At 36.8% G+C, this 15130-nt stretch overlaps 1 protein-coding gene across 1 annotated transcript; it reads left to right on the top strand.

Moving 5' to 3' along the window:
• Positions 1 to 330: 330 nt before the first annotated feature.
• LOC127795393 (DEK domain-containing chromatin-associated protein 1) lies at positions 331 to 15061 on the top strand. The gene is made up of 11 exons (XM_052327042.1): positions 331 to 1302; positions 1446 to 1479; positions 2187 to 2266; positions 2464 to 2523; positions 2654 to 2764; positions 2851 to 2931; positions 3139 to 3216; positions 13030 to 13561; positions 14330 to 14427; positions 14522 to 14552; positions 14638 to 15061. The coding sequence occupies exons 1-11, from the start codon at positions 799 to 801 to the stop codon at positions 14790 to 14792; spliced, it is 1764 nt and encodes a 587-aa protein (XP_052183002.1). The 5' UTR covers positions 331 to 798; the 3' UTR covers positions 14793 to 15061.
• Positions 15062 to 15130: the final 69 nt, after the last annotated feature.

The following is a 15130-nucleotide window of genomic DNA, read 5'->3' as shown; positions in this document are numbered from 1 at the left end:
CTTTTAGGGATATGAAAAAATAGTTTACATTGAACAATTATTTAAATCATTTTCAATTGATGGTTTGGTTTCAGCTTTGAACTTGCCTTATGGTTAGGGTTCCTCCTGAGCGTGTATAAAAAATTTAACAACTATGGATAATAACTTATAAATTATGTAAACTAAACAAGTACATGAACATTAAATATGTACCCATTCACAAAAAAAAAAAAAAAAAAAATCCAAATCCGAATGATAGAGATGGCTCAATATATATGTAATTAAATATGAACAGCGAGAGGAACATTCTAACATGACCACTAGGGGAGTGTGGGGTTGTGTAAACAGCCAATCTCTGAGAAGCTTATGGGCATGTTGTGAGACTGAGAGGCAATTAGGCGGAGACAAGCGAGAGAAAATGCAGTAATTATTAGTAATTAAAGCGAGGTGGAAGTAGAATAGAAGCAGCGGCAGCACTAGGAGGGGCAGGCAGTGGCTGAATTGAGCGTGTTTTTGAGTTGCCGCTAAGAATTTGGGCACGAAATTTTGAAACCCCATCAAGACCAAATCAGCCCGCCCCCAATTTCCCCCACAATTGAAATTTCCACTCCCAAAACCTCAACCCTTCCCCCAAACCAAAACCCACCGCTTGCTTTTCCTTTTCTTCTCTCTGTCTCCCAGCCGCAGCTCAGCTCTCTATCTCTGAAGTCTATGCTCTCAATTTCTCTTTCGACAGCTGTCGTTGATCCCTAGGGTTTCACTCAGTCTGTCTCTCTGTTTATTGCGGAGGCGTCTCTGCGTGTCCGAGGTTTGATTTTGATGGCGTCGGAAACCCTAGGCGACACGAAACAAGAGGAGATGGCTAGTGGGGAAGAAAAAGGGGAGGAGGTGAAACAAGAGGAGAAGGCAGAGGGCAAGGAAGGGGGAGATGCGGAAATGAAGGAAGAAGGCGATAATCAGGAGATGTCGGACAAGAAGGCGGAAGGCGAGAAAGGAGGCGACGCGGAAGTGGCGGAGGAGAAGGGGGGGGAGGAGGAGGAGGAGGAGGGGCGGGAGGAGGAGGAGGAGAAAAGCGAAGAAGAGGCCAAGGAGGAAGGAGAGGAGAAAGGCGAAGAGAGTAAGGAGGTAGCAGAGGAGGGAAGGAAGAAGTCCAGGAGGAGTCGGAAGAAAGGGGAGGGAGGTAGGAAGAAGCCTGAGGGCGAGCCGGGCTCCAAGGAGCCTGTTACTCCGAGCGAGAGGCCGATCAGGGAGAGGAAGACGGTAGAGCGCTACTCTGAGCCCTCTTCGGGCAAAATCGCAAACAAAGGGTTGTCAATTGAGAGGGTATATACACTATTATATTGGTTTTACTGTAACACGTTTTTAGTTCTTTTGTTTTCACTTTCTTTTTTCTGTTACAGTGCTTTTTTTTTTTTTTTTGGGGTAAGTAGCCGTGAATTCTTATATCAGGCTCTGTGAACATGCAGGGACGAGGAACGAAGCTTAAGGATATTCCAAATGGTATGCAGCGACTGTCCTCTGATGCCTTGTTTTTTAAATTGTGATCTAGGAAGTTACAAATTTTTGATTTGTAAAGCTGTTTGGGCCCATGCTAACAATGATTTTAATCAACATAAAATGGATGACATGCATGATTATTTGTTGGTTTTTATTAGTTTTAATCTAGTGACTGATTGACTAATTGTAGTCGTTCTCATCAATTTCAAATTCATTCAGTGTTGTATTTTAAAAGAGCTGATTTCTCAGCTTACTAGATGAACGGATGCTTGAGTTATGTTGGTGGTGCTGCCTGTAGTTTTTAGTTTTTAATGTTGCAGTTCTGGATTTGTTAGATTTAGAAGGTTTTTTGCATATGGATGTTATATAGGCATGTTAGATGTTCAAAGTTCTAAGTTTGCCTATAAGATTCAGCAACATAAAAACATGGGAGATTGCTTGAATTGAGTAATTTGGCCTGTCCATTTGTTTTTGATTAGTCTGGTCCTCAAAGTAAAGAAAACAATGGAAGGGTTGGAGCGACTATCCATTTTCTTAACAATGACTAATTCCAAACAGCATAATCTTCATACGATTTTTAACAAAGGGAACCTAATTCAGGCGAACATATATAGCTGTGTTTGACATTATTGTTGTATGTTGCTTGTTATTTTTCTTCAACTTTCTCCTGGACTTTCTTGAACTCTCTCTGATCTTGTAAACTCTTCCAGTGGCTTTCAAGTTATCCAAAAGAAAACCTGATGACAACCTGCAGACACTTCACACAATTCTTTTTGGGAAGAAAGCAAAGGTGGGTTTTTTTTTTCCCCCCTTTCTGTTGATGCTTTTCATAATTCAGCCCATAAGATTTAATTTATTTGATTTGGTTGTGTTTTTTAATAATTCTGGTATATCTGTCTTTTTTGCCCAATCATTGCATTATTTTGAATGTACTAGCAACCTTTGATTGTCTTGCAATATGTTGAAAGTTTGTTTTTTGGTTGACAGTCACATAATTTGAAGAAAAACATAGGACAGTTTTCTGGCTATGTGTGGGTGGAAAATGAGGTATTTATTTGATAATTTTAAGGTATTCTTATTTGTTTTGTAGTTTATATGATGTGTGTACTGTTAATGTTACCCAAACTCTATATTTTGTTACTATTGTCATTGTTTTTTTCTTATATCTATCTTGCAGGAAAAACAGAGAGCAAAGATTAAGGAGAAGCTTGATAAATGTATTAAGGAGAAATTATTGGATTTCTGTGATGTTCTGAATGTTCCTATTAATAAGGCAAATATAAAGAAGGTATGCATTCATGACCGGTCAGTCTCATGGTTCATGCAGAGTATATTTAATTGATCAGTTATTCCCTGTGTGAATTATGCTTTCAGGAGGAACTTTTAGCAAAATTGTTGGAGTTTTTGGAATCTCCATATCCTACCACAGATAATTTGCTTGCTGATAAAGAACAGGTTAGCATTTTTTTAACTTGTTTTTTTCTTCTTGTTCTTTTTATATCTCCTGTTTTTTTTCGTTTTTGTTTCCTTCTCCCCCCCCCCCCCCCCCCCTTTTTTTTGGGGGGGGGAGGTGGTTCTTGTCCTTGACCTTGTATCTGTTGCTTTAAAGTTTTTACTCAGTTTTCGTGATCTTTGTTATTGCTAAACTTTGTTATATTCCAGAAAGGTAGAAAACGGAAGACAAAGACTACACCAAGCAGAAAAGCAAGTTCTGGAGAGGCATCAGGAGCCCGGAGCAAGGTTAGTTTTGTCAGTATTTTTAATCCCTGGATATGGGGAACTGGTCATAGAGATGCAGATAAAGTTCAACTTGTAGGAAGTTGATATTGTGTTTGTATGAGTTCTTGCTTGTCCCTGCATTGGTAACAGCTATAAATGGTATACTGTTAAATATGCATTCGTTTCCCATTTAACTATGGTTTGCTTGGAAATGCAACCTTTTATGCTAAAAACTTTGAAAGCTTTCCGTCTTATATAAATTGTTATGCTCCAAAAAGCACATTGTAGAGCTGTGTTTTGCTGCTATAATGCTAATAGACCATGCATGCAGCCTTTTGGGCCTTGAGGAGCCTGTTGTTATTTGGTGGGAAAAGGTTGGATTAACTAATACCCAATTCTCTGAACTTATTAAATTGAAAATGGTTACATCATGTTCCATAAACGTTCATACTGTTTTTGCAATAACTAGACTGGTTTTGGAGCCACACCATTAGACTGTTTGGTTTTCAGTTGGTATGCCCTTGCTTTGAGATTTCCAGAACAGTTTGGTTCTGCTTAGTTATGTCTTTGTATACTTTTATCTCTTTTACCCCTCCCTTCCTTCCCCCACATCTTTGGTGAGAGGTTGATTTTATGTGGTCAATATCTCTTTGATTAAAAGAGACTCATTGATGCTGGCATAGTTGTCAAAGGTGCAAGGCATACTGAGGTGCACATTTATTCAAAATGCTTATAAAATACTTGTACACTATTCTTTTCAATATTTATAAGGAGATAGGTGCAAATTCATAAAATCATAAATGACAACTAACAAACCCTCTAATAACATCTAATATTATTGCCAAAAAAAAGAAGAAGAAGTTTCTTTTGCAAGTAGTTTCTTCTAATTGCAAAAAGAGATTAGAGGAAGAAAAAGTTATAGCAAAACATACTGCAAAAAACAATTATAGGAAAACAATTAGTTTCTTCTAATTTCTTTTGCAATTAGAAGAGAGAAAAAAAATCAGTAGATCACACAATGAAAACATTTATTTCTTAGCAATTAGTTTCTCTCAAATTGCAACATAAATTAGAAAAAAGAAAAAAAAAAATAGAGTAGAACACAGCGAAAACCAATTACAGCATATAATTAGTTTCTGATAAATTGCACAAGAAATTAGAAGAAAGAAACAAAAATATAGCAGAATGCAGACATGAGTAGTTCTCTAGCAAGTGGGAGATTTGGCAGAACTTCAGCTTACGCTGTTAGGGTTGCTTCTCACCAATATACAAGAATATGTAATCAAATCAACAAGAAATAAGTTTTAACACATATATACAAGGAATATGCCTTGTATGTCTTGAGCCTTGTGCCTTGCATGAGACGTGCCCCTCATGCACAGAGGCAGTGCCTCAAGCATGGCTCTATGCCTCAGTGGTGATGAGGTGCACAGAGCTTTGCCTCTGTGTGCCTCACAAGGTGCTTCAGGCATGCCACTGACAACTATGGATGATGGTAGCCTATGGCCTTTGCATATGTGTACTGTCTATAATCAACACAGGATCCAAGAAGCATATTGTGATGGGAAATGTGTAGGAAATTGGAGAAAATTGCAAAGAGATGAGGGTGGAGAATAATAATGTAGCAGTAACACCAAAAGAAAGGGAATGAATTAGCAGAGACAATCCAGAATAGAAGTGATCTGGAGGAAGAGCTCAAGCTTTTCAGAATGCTCAGTTTTGATTCATTCTTAAAAATCATAATTTTGTATTATATCAATTAACCATATTTATATGTGTTGTAAAACTTCTAAAACAAAAAGAATCTTTTAAGACAATCATATCTACTGTAGCACTTGATATCATTTAATTTTATTAATTAATCTATCGAGTTTAATAAAATTAAAAAATATTTTTATTAAGTCAAAATAAAAAAAGGTTCCTAGATGAATCAAATTTGAATATAACTAGAATTATAAATTCTAAAATATTAGAATCTTAATTTTCAATTTTTTTATTGCGAAATCTTTTTTAGAGTTAAATAAATGTTGACAATTATGGGCCAAACTACTTGGGGCAGAGACAACAGATTTCTTTTAATAGACTTAGTGTTGGATGTTAAGACCAATAACTGATAATAGGTTTTGACAATAGCTGTCTAGGTTACATTGTAAACAACAACTTCTTATGAAATTTGCTTTGAAAGCATGGAATCAAATGGTCATAGCTGGCAGGGTTGGCCCAAGGCTGTAAAATCAATTGATATAGTACATGCTTGAAATTGTCGATAATTGAAAATAAGAAAATGTGAAATCTAAAAAGAGAAGAGTAAGAAGATAACATGAAAAAGAATTGGAGATGATTTGCAAACATGTTAAGTGTTGAATGAAAGAATAGATAAGGGGAAGAAAAAGAAGAATGAGGGAAAGAGTATGCTTAGGCATTTTTAAATATTTAACTTCTATTCAATTTTCATAAGTATACGTTTTGGTTGTAATGTTTTTTCATATTTATTGGTGTATTTGAACTTCTGAAACAAGCACAACTCTTTTAGGATTTGTTTTATCTAATATAGTAATTTAACATGTCAAGTTTTAACCCTATTATGTGGGATTGATTACATGGATCTTAGCTTGTCAAGTATTTCTATCCATAGCTTTATCTCCTACAATGCTTTTGTAACTCATTATATCTAAGAATCTCTTATTAGTCCTTTTTTTTATTTTTTAAATTCTTTCTTTGTCTTTTGTTAAAAACTTGTTCCATTTCATTCACTCTTTTCAGGACATTTATTGGTCTTTTTCTAACATGATCATGAGGAGCCACTTTGACCTTATTATGAATAATTGTATTCCTAATTTTACCCTTTTTGCATGACTGTACATACATTGTAACATTCTCATCTTTGTCACATTTATATTTTGTACATGCTGGTGTTTGTTACCTAATATTTTGTAATAGACAACAAAGTTGGTTTTATGGTTGTTAGAGTAACTCACAGCTCTTTATCTGTTTTCTCAACTCAACTAGCTCACTATCAAACCCAAGAACACACTGATAGAAGAAACACACAAAGATTTAACACAAACAGAAACACACACAGCAAGAAACACTCAAAAGATTTATCTTGGTTCGGTCTTGAAATCCAAGACCTACATCCAGACTGCTTGGCACCAATATAATCCACTATCTTGAAACATCCAAGGGATGATTACAACGAGAACTGAATCCCCTCCCGCCCATATACACTAAAAGCTATAAGGATGATAGGGAATACAAGCTACAAACCAGCCACTCCCTATCTCTCGCACTCAATCCCGAAATCAAGACAGAAAACCGGAAGTTATACTTAACACATACAGGCGCGCTAAAACCTCTCGCTCAAACTCCTTTCCCACGGCCCCTATTTATAGGCAATAAGGGTGCGGATAACAAGCAAGAAATAAAAAAAACTAACTAATTGACCAACTGCCTAACTGATTTAACTAATCTAAGAGACAATTGCCCCCTTCTAGAAACAAACCTTCTAGAAGAGAATTTTAATCTAATGATAATGCAGAAAAGAATTATGCAGCAATACAAAGATACATGTTTACATTTAATCTAATCTAATACAAATGACACAACAATGGTTGTTTTATAATTTTTTATAACTTTAAAAGAATCTTACTATGATTTAAAATGCTCGATATATTTTTCCATTTATAAGCTTGGAAAAAAAAGGCTTATAATAGTTAGTATGCCCTTATGAATGGTTAGGGAAAAAAAGAGACTTTGTAGAGGGTGCTAGAAAAGAAAGAAGTTTGGATTGTTTATATATATATATATATTATTAATGACAGGTATCATCAAGTAGAAATGTGTCTTAAGGCTTGGGGAGGAGACTAAGGCTTTCCTAATTATAATTGGCGTAAATTAAGGATCTGTATTGAGCCTATATTTCTTTGTTACTCACAAAGTTTATCTAAGAGAAGTGTTTTGGTGTATGCTATTTGCAAGTGATATTCTTTTGGTGGATGGAACAATTGAAGGTGAATAATAAATTTGATTAAAGAAAAAACACATTAGAATTTAAAGGTTTTTAAATTATGCTGGTGGTATATCGAATAGGGAATGCTACACAAAACTCTCACAAACTTACAAAATTCTCAATAGTTCTACCAAAAATTAACAATAGTTTACAATAGTGAGCTGATCTGTTGTTATTTTTGGGTAGGATTATTATGTAATTTTAAATTCTCTTTAAAACAAAAGGAGATTTTTTTTTAGAACAACTTTAGGACTATTTTTGTTGTTCTGTTGACTGTTTGGTAGGTAAATACTAGCTCGCAAATTTTAATGTAACTTAAAGGCAGATGTTACAATAAATGTGCAGCTATACAAGAAAAGAAAATACCATGTAATAAGGTTGGGGTGGTGTCTACTAAAGATAAGATGTTGGTGATGTTATTAGGATGGTTTGGACATGTGGAATGAAGCTTGATAGACACATTTGTGAACCAATTGAATAAATTGGAGGAAGTTTGTAGCTAAAAAGGGGAAAAAGACTAGTGAAAACTTGGTGGGGAACTTCTCAACATGATATCGGATATAATTTCTGTATACAAGTATTGTCTATGGATAGAGATGGTTGGAGGTCTATGATTTAGGTAGGATTTAAGCTGTAATTGTTGTTATATTCTTGTATGGTATTTGTTTTTCTTGGTAGTTTTCATGTACTTTAGCTAGTATGTTGTTCGATAAAAGTTGATTTTTATGCTCAACAAATTTGTCATGACCCTATGAGCAATAAAGGGTATTATTGTAATAGGGTAGAATAGTTTGTTTTGGATATTTTAGCAATTAATTAGGTGTACATGGCTGCATGTGCAAGGTTGTTATGAGACAAATATGTCTATATAAGGCTGTTGTAAATGGATGGGTTTTACATGTTGAATGATATTTGAAATCCCAATATTTCTCTCTACAATTTCTCTCTAATCTCTCTCCCTCGTTCTTCTGCCATTCTCCCTCAATTCTCTCTAATTTCCCCCCATTTCTATCCATTTCTTCCTCCCAATATTCTGTCCTTGATTCTATTCCATCAGCTCTTTCGATTGTCATTCTAGTCCTAGGTTAAACCCTTGGATCATGACAAATTGGTATCAGAGCCACTGTTCCTCGGCGGTTCTCTTTGTTAAGTGATTCCAGTGAATACAAGGACTCCAACGAGTTTCCTTGGTTACGGTGTGATAGGCGAATTCAGCTTCCTGTGAGTCCGACAGAGGAGTGGCTCTCGGCTTGAGAATTCCGAAAGTGTGTTCGAGTCTTGAAGACGAAGTCGACCATTGACGCTTGGCCACGAATTTCAGTGAGTCTTGCTCGAAGTGGAAGGGAACGCAGCTTCAATGTATTTGGAAGCCAAGTCGTAAGCTACTGCAACCATCGAATTCTCAATTCTTTAGAATCTTGTTGGTTGCAGCACAATCACTCAAGGAAGGTGTCGCGACCATTTCCAAAGTGATTGCTATTTTGCAGTGGGTGTCGCGATCTAAACTAGCAGCGAGTCTGGTGATTTTGGAATCAGAAGTGATCGCAAATTAGAGCGGGCGTGGTGTTGCGGTCGTACCCATTGCGGGCAGAGATTAACGATCGAAATAGAGGAAGGATTTGGTGTTGTGGTTGTATCAATTGTTGTCATCAGCCGAGGCAGCCTTTTGGTGAATCGAACAGTTTGGGCAGATGAGGTGAACGTCTCACTGTTCGCAAGCATCAATTGATTGAGTGGAGGAGGAGACTGATTGAGGAAGGCGGGTGAAGGCGAAATTGGCCTAGGCGCGTGCGACTGAAGTGGAAGACAGATTGCAGGAGCTTTGCTGGAGTTGACGACAGGGGTGAGGAAGGCTGTTGCAGCCAGTTCAAACGGATTCCGTTGGGCGATTCTGAATTGGAAGGTTATTGGGTGGCGACCGGTGCAAGGAAGGCACTATCGGACTTGAAATTGGAAGGTGATAGAGATTGGGTTAGGTGTGGAAATAGGAGTCGCGGCCAGTAGGGGACGGTGATTGGGTTGGCGACTTCCCTGGGCGGCTAACGTGAGGCGATTGTCGCCTATGAATCTGGGTTCTCCTATTCGAATCTTGAGAGGGAAGCAGGTGGTTACTTCGAAGTGGAAATTCGGCTGTTGAAATAGATAGCAACAATTTTCGACGAGCCGGAGTAGCGTCGATTGAACAAGGAGGCGAAGTTGAGCAAGCATTTCGGCTCTGGAATTAAATTCGACGCTGAATCTTAAGTCAAATCAGAGTGGCGCAGCAGGTATTGGATTGGAAATAGAGCGAATGTGAAGATGGAAGCGTGAATCACTTCCAGATTAGGTTGTCGAATGTGAAGGTGAAACATAGTGACTATTAAAAGTGGAACAATAGGGTGAACTGCTGTTGTTTTTTTCCGAGTTGCTGTGGTCGATCAAGAAGGGGAGGCCGAACTGATTCAATCAAGTTCCGGAAGTATTTGCATAGCAGAAACTTGAGATTTGGAGCAGCTGGGAGTGGATTGTGGAAGGCGAATTTGGAGGGGTGATTCTTGGCTGTGAATTCCAGCGCTCTTTTTGGCAGTAGTTCCAATCAAATCCTAGGCTGCTAGTAAGGAAAACAAAGGTTAATTTTGGCTTGAATTTTGGGATAATTTGTTTGAAGAAGAGCAGTATGTATATAACTCCTTGGTCTTCAAAGTATGCTGATTGTGAAAAATCAGCTAAGGGGAGCAATGCATGTAGGAGAGCATGGGAGCCTCAATTGCAGCAGAAAAATCCTTCATTTTCAGTTGAAATGGGGTTTCAATTGCAGCCGAAGGATGCTGCATTTTCAATGGAATGTCCTGCTCGTGAAGCCTTGGCAAGTGGCACACAAAGGAGTCCAATGGAGTCTCAATTGCAGCAGGAGAAAGTTTCCTTTTCAGCTGGAATGGAGCCTCAATGGCAGCCAAAGGAGGCTGCATTTTCAGTTGGCAGCAACAAGGACAAAGGAACAAGCAATGGGATTCATGAAGAGTGCAAGGAATTCGGTCGAATGTTCCGCGAGAAGCTGCAAGAATTTGTGATGATACTTATTAAGAAGTATCATTACAACTTTCCGGTGGAATATTTTGATGATTATCATGGAAGCTTTAACAAGGAGGAATTCCTTGGATTGGAGCAGCAGAAGGAGAAGCTGAAAGAAAGAGCAAACAAGGAAGCAAGGAGCATTGATCATTTTATGGAAGAGTTGGAGCATGAATCAGAAGTGAAGGAAAGACGGAACCAGAAGTAGAACTGCTATGAAGATGGCCTACTTGTAGCTGAAATATCTTCCAATGTTGTGAAAGTGTGTAGAACTGATCCTAAAATGTGCCACAATGTTGCTGTAAATTTTGAGGTTGAGGAGCAACAACAATTGAAGGCTAAAGGATTAGATAACGTGGAGGGATTTTTATTAAACGATAAGAGAGAGACAGCCCTAGCAGAAGGAAGACTTGCTGATCCTAAACAATGCCACCATATTGCTGCCAATTTTGGAGATGATAAGAAGAGGGGAAGATATGTGGTAGCTGGTCAGTTAGAGTTTCAGAATGATCGACATTTGAAGGCTGTAGGGTTGCAGATTTCAGCTGCTACCTGCGACAAGGAGCGGCTAAATTCATTGAAGGCATTTGATGTGGACACTTTGACAGGTTTTGGCATTATATTGGATCTCCAGACTATGAGTACTAGCAACCTTAATTTGGTAGCTATTACAAACCCAAGGGAAATAGTATGTTACTTTTTGGAGGAAGATGCAGCCTTGTCTGCAATGATTATCATTTTTGTTTCAATTGAGAACCTAAAAATGAAGAGAAAGAGACCTAGAAGGAGGAAGAAGAAAAGAAGGATGAACCAGATGGAAAAGGCTGGAATTAGATGAAGAGCCATGGCTATTTGTTGCAAGTTCTTGGGGACAAGAACTCTCTTAAGGAGGGGGGAATTGTCATGACCCTATGAGCAATAAAGGGTATTATTGTAATAGGGTAGAATAGTTTGTTTTGGATATTTTAGCAATTAGTTAGGTGTACATGGCTGCATGTGCAAGGCTGTTATGAGACAAATATGCCTATATAAGGCTGTTGTAAATGGATGGGTTTTACATGTTGAATGATATTTGACATCCCAATATTTCTCTCTACAATTTCTCTCTAATCTCTCTCCCTCGTTCTTCTGCCATTCTCCCTCAATTCTCTCTAATTTCCCCCCATTTCTATCCATTTCTTCCTCCCAATATTCTGTTCTTGATTCTATTCCATCAGCTCCTTCGATTGTCATTCTAGTCCTAGGCTAAACCCTTGGATCATGACAAAATTATGGCATCCATTTGGCTTTACAAGTTGTCTTGCCCTATTGCTGTGCTAGTATATTTTACATGGTACTTTAACGAGTATCATATTTAGCAAACTCAAGAAGACTTTTGGGAGAGACATTAAAGTTTGATATGAAGTATATGTGCCTAAATGAAGATATGATAAAAGACAGAAATATATGGAAGTCTAGAATTCATGTAGCCAATCCCACATAGTGAGATAAAGGCTGGATATATTGTTGTATTTATTTTCTTACTGACATACCAATTGTTCATCAATCTAGCCATGGGGCCCATTTGTTAGTTATGTCTCCAATCCAACCTTTGCTGGCTGATCTATTGCACGTCTTTTGTTAACCCAACATTTGGTAATGTGTATTTTTTAAATATAAAGTACTTTTTTACATATACTTAATCATCTAATAAAATCCAAAACATTTTTTCTTATCAAATTCAGACATTGTTTTAGGCTTCTACTTCAGAATTTTTTACAAAGTGAAAACATTATCAGAATCAATGCTTAGCTTTTATTTTCTTTAGCAGAAAATTGAAAATATATGAAACGTATAAAAATGAGCAGATGAAATTTGACATCAAAATAGCAGGTCCAACTTTTTTTTTTTTTTAAAACCTTAAAAAATACTTTTCTGTGATTCAGATTCAAAATCTTCTGTTCAAGGACATTACATTATGTTTGGAAGATGATTTAAATTAAGTAAATGATTTAAACTAATTGCGTTAGTTTAAATTAATAGTTGGAAACCCAATAGGTTTGGCCACCACCACCAAAAGGACACATGCATTAACTTGGAATAAACATTCATAAATTAAGAAGGCATCCAAAAGGCACATTCATTAACTAGGAACTCCTAAGGATATTTATAAATTTAGAAGGCATCTAGAAGACATTCATGGATTATAAATTTAGAAGGCATCTAGAAGTCCAAAAGATTTGCCTTCAAATATTAAAACCTTCATAGTGAAAATATATGTACACTATTAAAATATTTGGTATCTTGATCTGAGGTTGAGAAGTACTTGGTTCTTATCAATTAGTGCAGAACCGTGAGGGGATTCTCCAACCATACAATTTACTGTTTTGGTTGAAAGTATCTCCACTCCTATAATAATAGTTCTTGCTACTTTTATTTTGTGGTCCTGGAATTCATTTGCTTTGATGGATAAAACTTGCTTCTGGAAGCAAAAGATGGAATTTCTTTTGCAGTAGCTGAAGGTATTATATATTCTGATGGATTTTTTTCCTACGTGTGTTTTTAAGATAATAATAACTTTTCCTTGTATAGAAGGCCACTATTTTTCTGTTCTTTTACTTTGCCTTCCTCTTATTTTCAGTTCTCCAGCATGGTCAACTTGGATGATGGTGTTATCATTCACTAGGATGTTTTGTGATCGTTGATTTGTTGTGATTATCTTTGATCTGCAAACAGAATATACTATGTTCTCCATTGGATTTTGTTTAATTAGTTCTCTTAACATTTGCAAGCAGAAGAAATCTCCTCAAGTTGGTGAGAAGCGTAAGCGCTCTTCAAAAGCTGAGGAAGACGAAGCTGATGATGAGGTTGAGCCTTCAGACACAAAGGATAAATCACAGGATGATGGCAATGGTGATAAAACCCCAGAGGAAGAGAGTGATCAGGTGGAGGATAAGTCTGAAGAAGAGGAAGAAGAAGATGAACCAAAAGAGAAAGTTCCTGTTGAAAAAAAATCTTCCAAAAGGAATATGAAGGATTCGGGTTCTAAATCTAGTGAAAAATCTAAATCTGCTATGAAGAGCACACCTGTGAAATCTATCACAACGTCTAATAAACCAACTAAGAAAGCTACCAGTTCAGTGTCCAAGAAAAGTGCAAGTGATGCTGGTGGAGCTTCTGCTTCGGGATCCAAGTCCAAGGCCTCTGCAAGTAAAAAGCAGAAGGTTGAAAAGGAAAGCAAGGATCAAGGTGCTCCTTCTGTGGAGAAGGGAAAAAACAAGAAACCGCCTAGCAAGTCTCCACCAAAAGCATCAACAAAAGACCAAGGTCCACACCTTCATTTTATTCTTTGATAGCACTCCTGCATTATTTTGACACTGAAATCTGCATTTAAATGTTTTCATCAAATTTTTTGCTTGCTTTACAGTTATAACACAATCCCTATTTTTGAAAATTTGGCCTTTGTGGTTCACATGTATTTGAGTTTGTGATATTCAATTTTAATGAAGATGTAGCATCTTGAATCGATAAATTGTTTTGTTGGTTGTCACCAAAGGTTGACTAACATGTTATTTATATTCTGATAGACTGGATAGCAAAGCAAAGACATGAGATATTTGTTTGACCCTTGGCCAAATTAGATGTTTCAATTATTTATTTTGACATTATTGAATAAATATTTACTAGTAAATGGAGTTTCTGTCCTTTTGCTACTTTTGCATAGGCAGGAGATAGGAGGGAATTTTTGTTTTTTGTTATTTTTAATTAATTTGGATATGTTCCAAAATATTTTTTATTAGTATTTTCTTCAATATGTTTTATATTGTTTGGGTAAGGTTAATTGCTTAAGGGGGTCCAAAATTTCGGTACACTTGAATTTCATACTTGTGCCAAGTACATATCTTTTAAGCCATGTTTGTACTTCTTTGTGCCTCTTGGGCACTTGTCAAATAGAATTTCTCTTTTTTCATCACCATGAATGTGTATGGTACACCATTGTATTTGGGTAAGGTTCTGTATTTCCTTTACTCATAGTTGTGCCACCTTTTTGGCTTTTATCTTGATAAGCCGTTTCTGAAATTTTTATTGGAACAGGGAAAGGAAAATCTGGCAAGAAGGCTAAGCCTGAACCCACCAATGAAGAGATGCATGCGGTTGTTGCAGATATTCTGAAGCAAGTGGACTTCAACACAGTAAGTCAATCTTTATTGTTTTTCATAAATTAAATGACTGATGCTTATATTTTACACTGTCATTTCACTAAATTACTGGTTTCTTGTTATACAGGCTACTTTATCTGATATTCTTAGGCAACTTGGTAAGGCTCTTGCCTTTTTTATGTTGCAAACTAATATACCAATTTGTTGTTGCTAACTTGTAATTGTTGGAATTGATTTTATTAGGCGCACACTTTGGAGTGGATTTGATGCACAGGAAAGCAGAGGTGAAGGCAATAATTACAGATGTTATAAATAGCATGTCTGATGATGAAGATGAAGAGGAAGCTGGTAGCGGAGATGACGTTGAGAAACAAGATGGCAGTGATAACGAAGACTAGACTTTTCCAAAACCCTTGTAGTTGCAATGCAAATTTTCTTGTCATGATACAACTATGTACAAAGCTTCCATGAGCAAATAGGAGGCCTTCAATCTCTTGACCTTTCAAATTAAGCCCTCGCGCTAGGTCTGTCTGTACCATAGATATTAACATCTAGGTGCTTTGTTAGATGATAGTTTTTTCTTTGCTCTTTATTTTTGTATCCCTTCCATTGTAACTTTCTTGTAGTTGTACTTAGTTTGCATTTTTTAATGTCGCATCTTTTTTAACTTTTTTTTTTTTGGAGCTGATATTGAGTTTTTTGGTTGATGTAAAGGAGTAGTTCACCTTCTATTGCT

This window comes from Diospyros lotus, chromosome 2 (genome assembly GCF_014633365.1).
Source record: "Diospyros lotus cultivar Yz01 chromosome 2, ASM1463336v1, whole genome shotgun sequence".
Lineage (NCBI taxonomy): Eukaryota > Viridiplantae > Streptophyta > Magnoliopsida > Ericales > Ebenaceae > Diospyros > Diospyros lotus.
This window is presented reverse-complemented; position numbering and strand designations above follow the sequence as displayed.

Coding starts and splice junctions, on each gene's coding strand:
- LOC127795393 (XM_052327042.1), top strand. CDS start 799: ATGGCGTCGGAAACCCTAGGCGACACGAAACAAGAGGAGATGGCTAGT. Junction 2,524..2,653: donor ATGTGTGGGTGGAAAATGAG/GTATTTATTTGA, acceptor TCTATCTTGCAG/GAAAAACAGAGAGCAAAGAT. Junction 2,765..2,850: donor ATAAGGCAAATATAAAGAAG/GTATGCATTCAT, acceptor TTATGCTTTCAG/GAGGAACTTTTAGCAAAATT.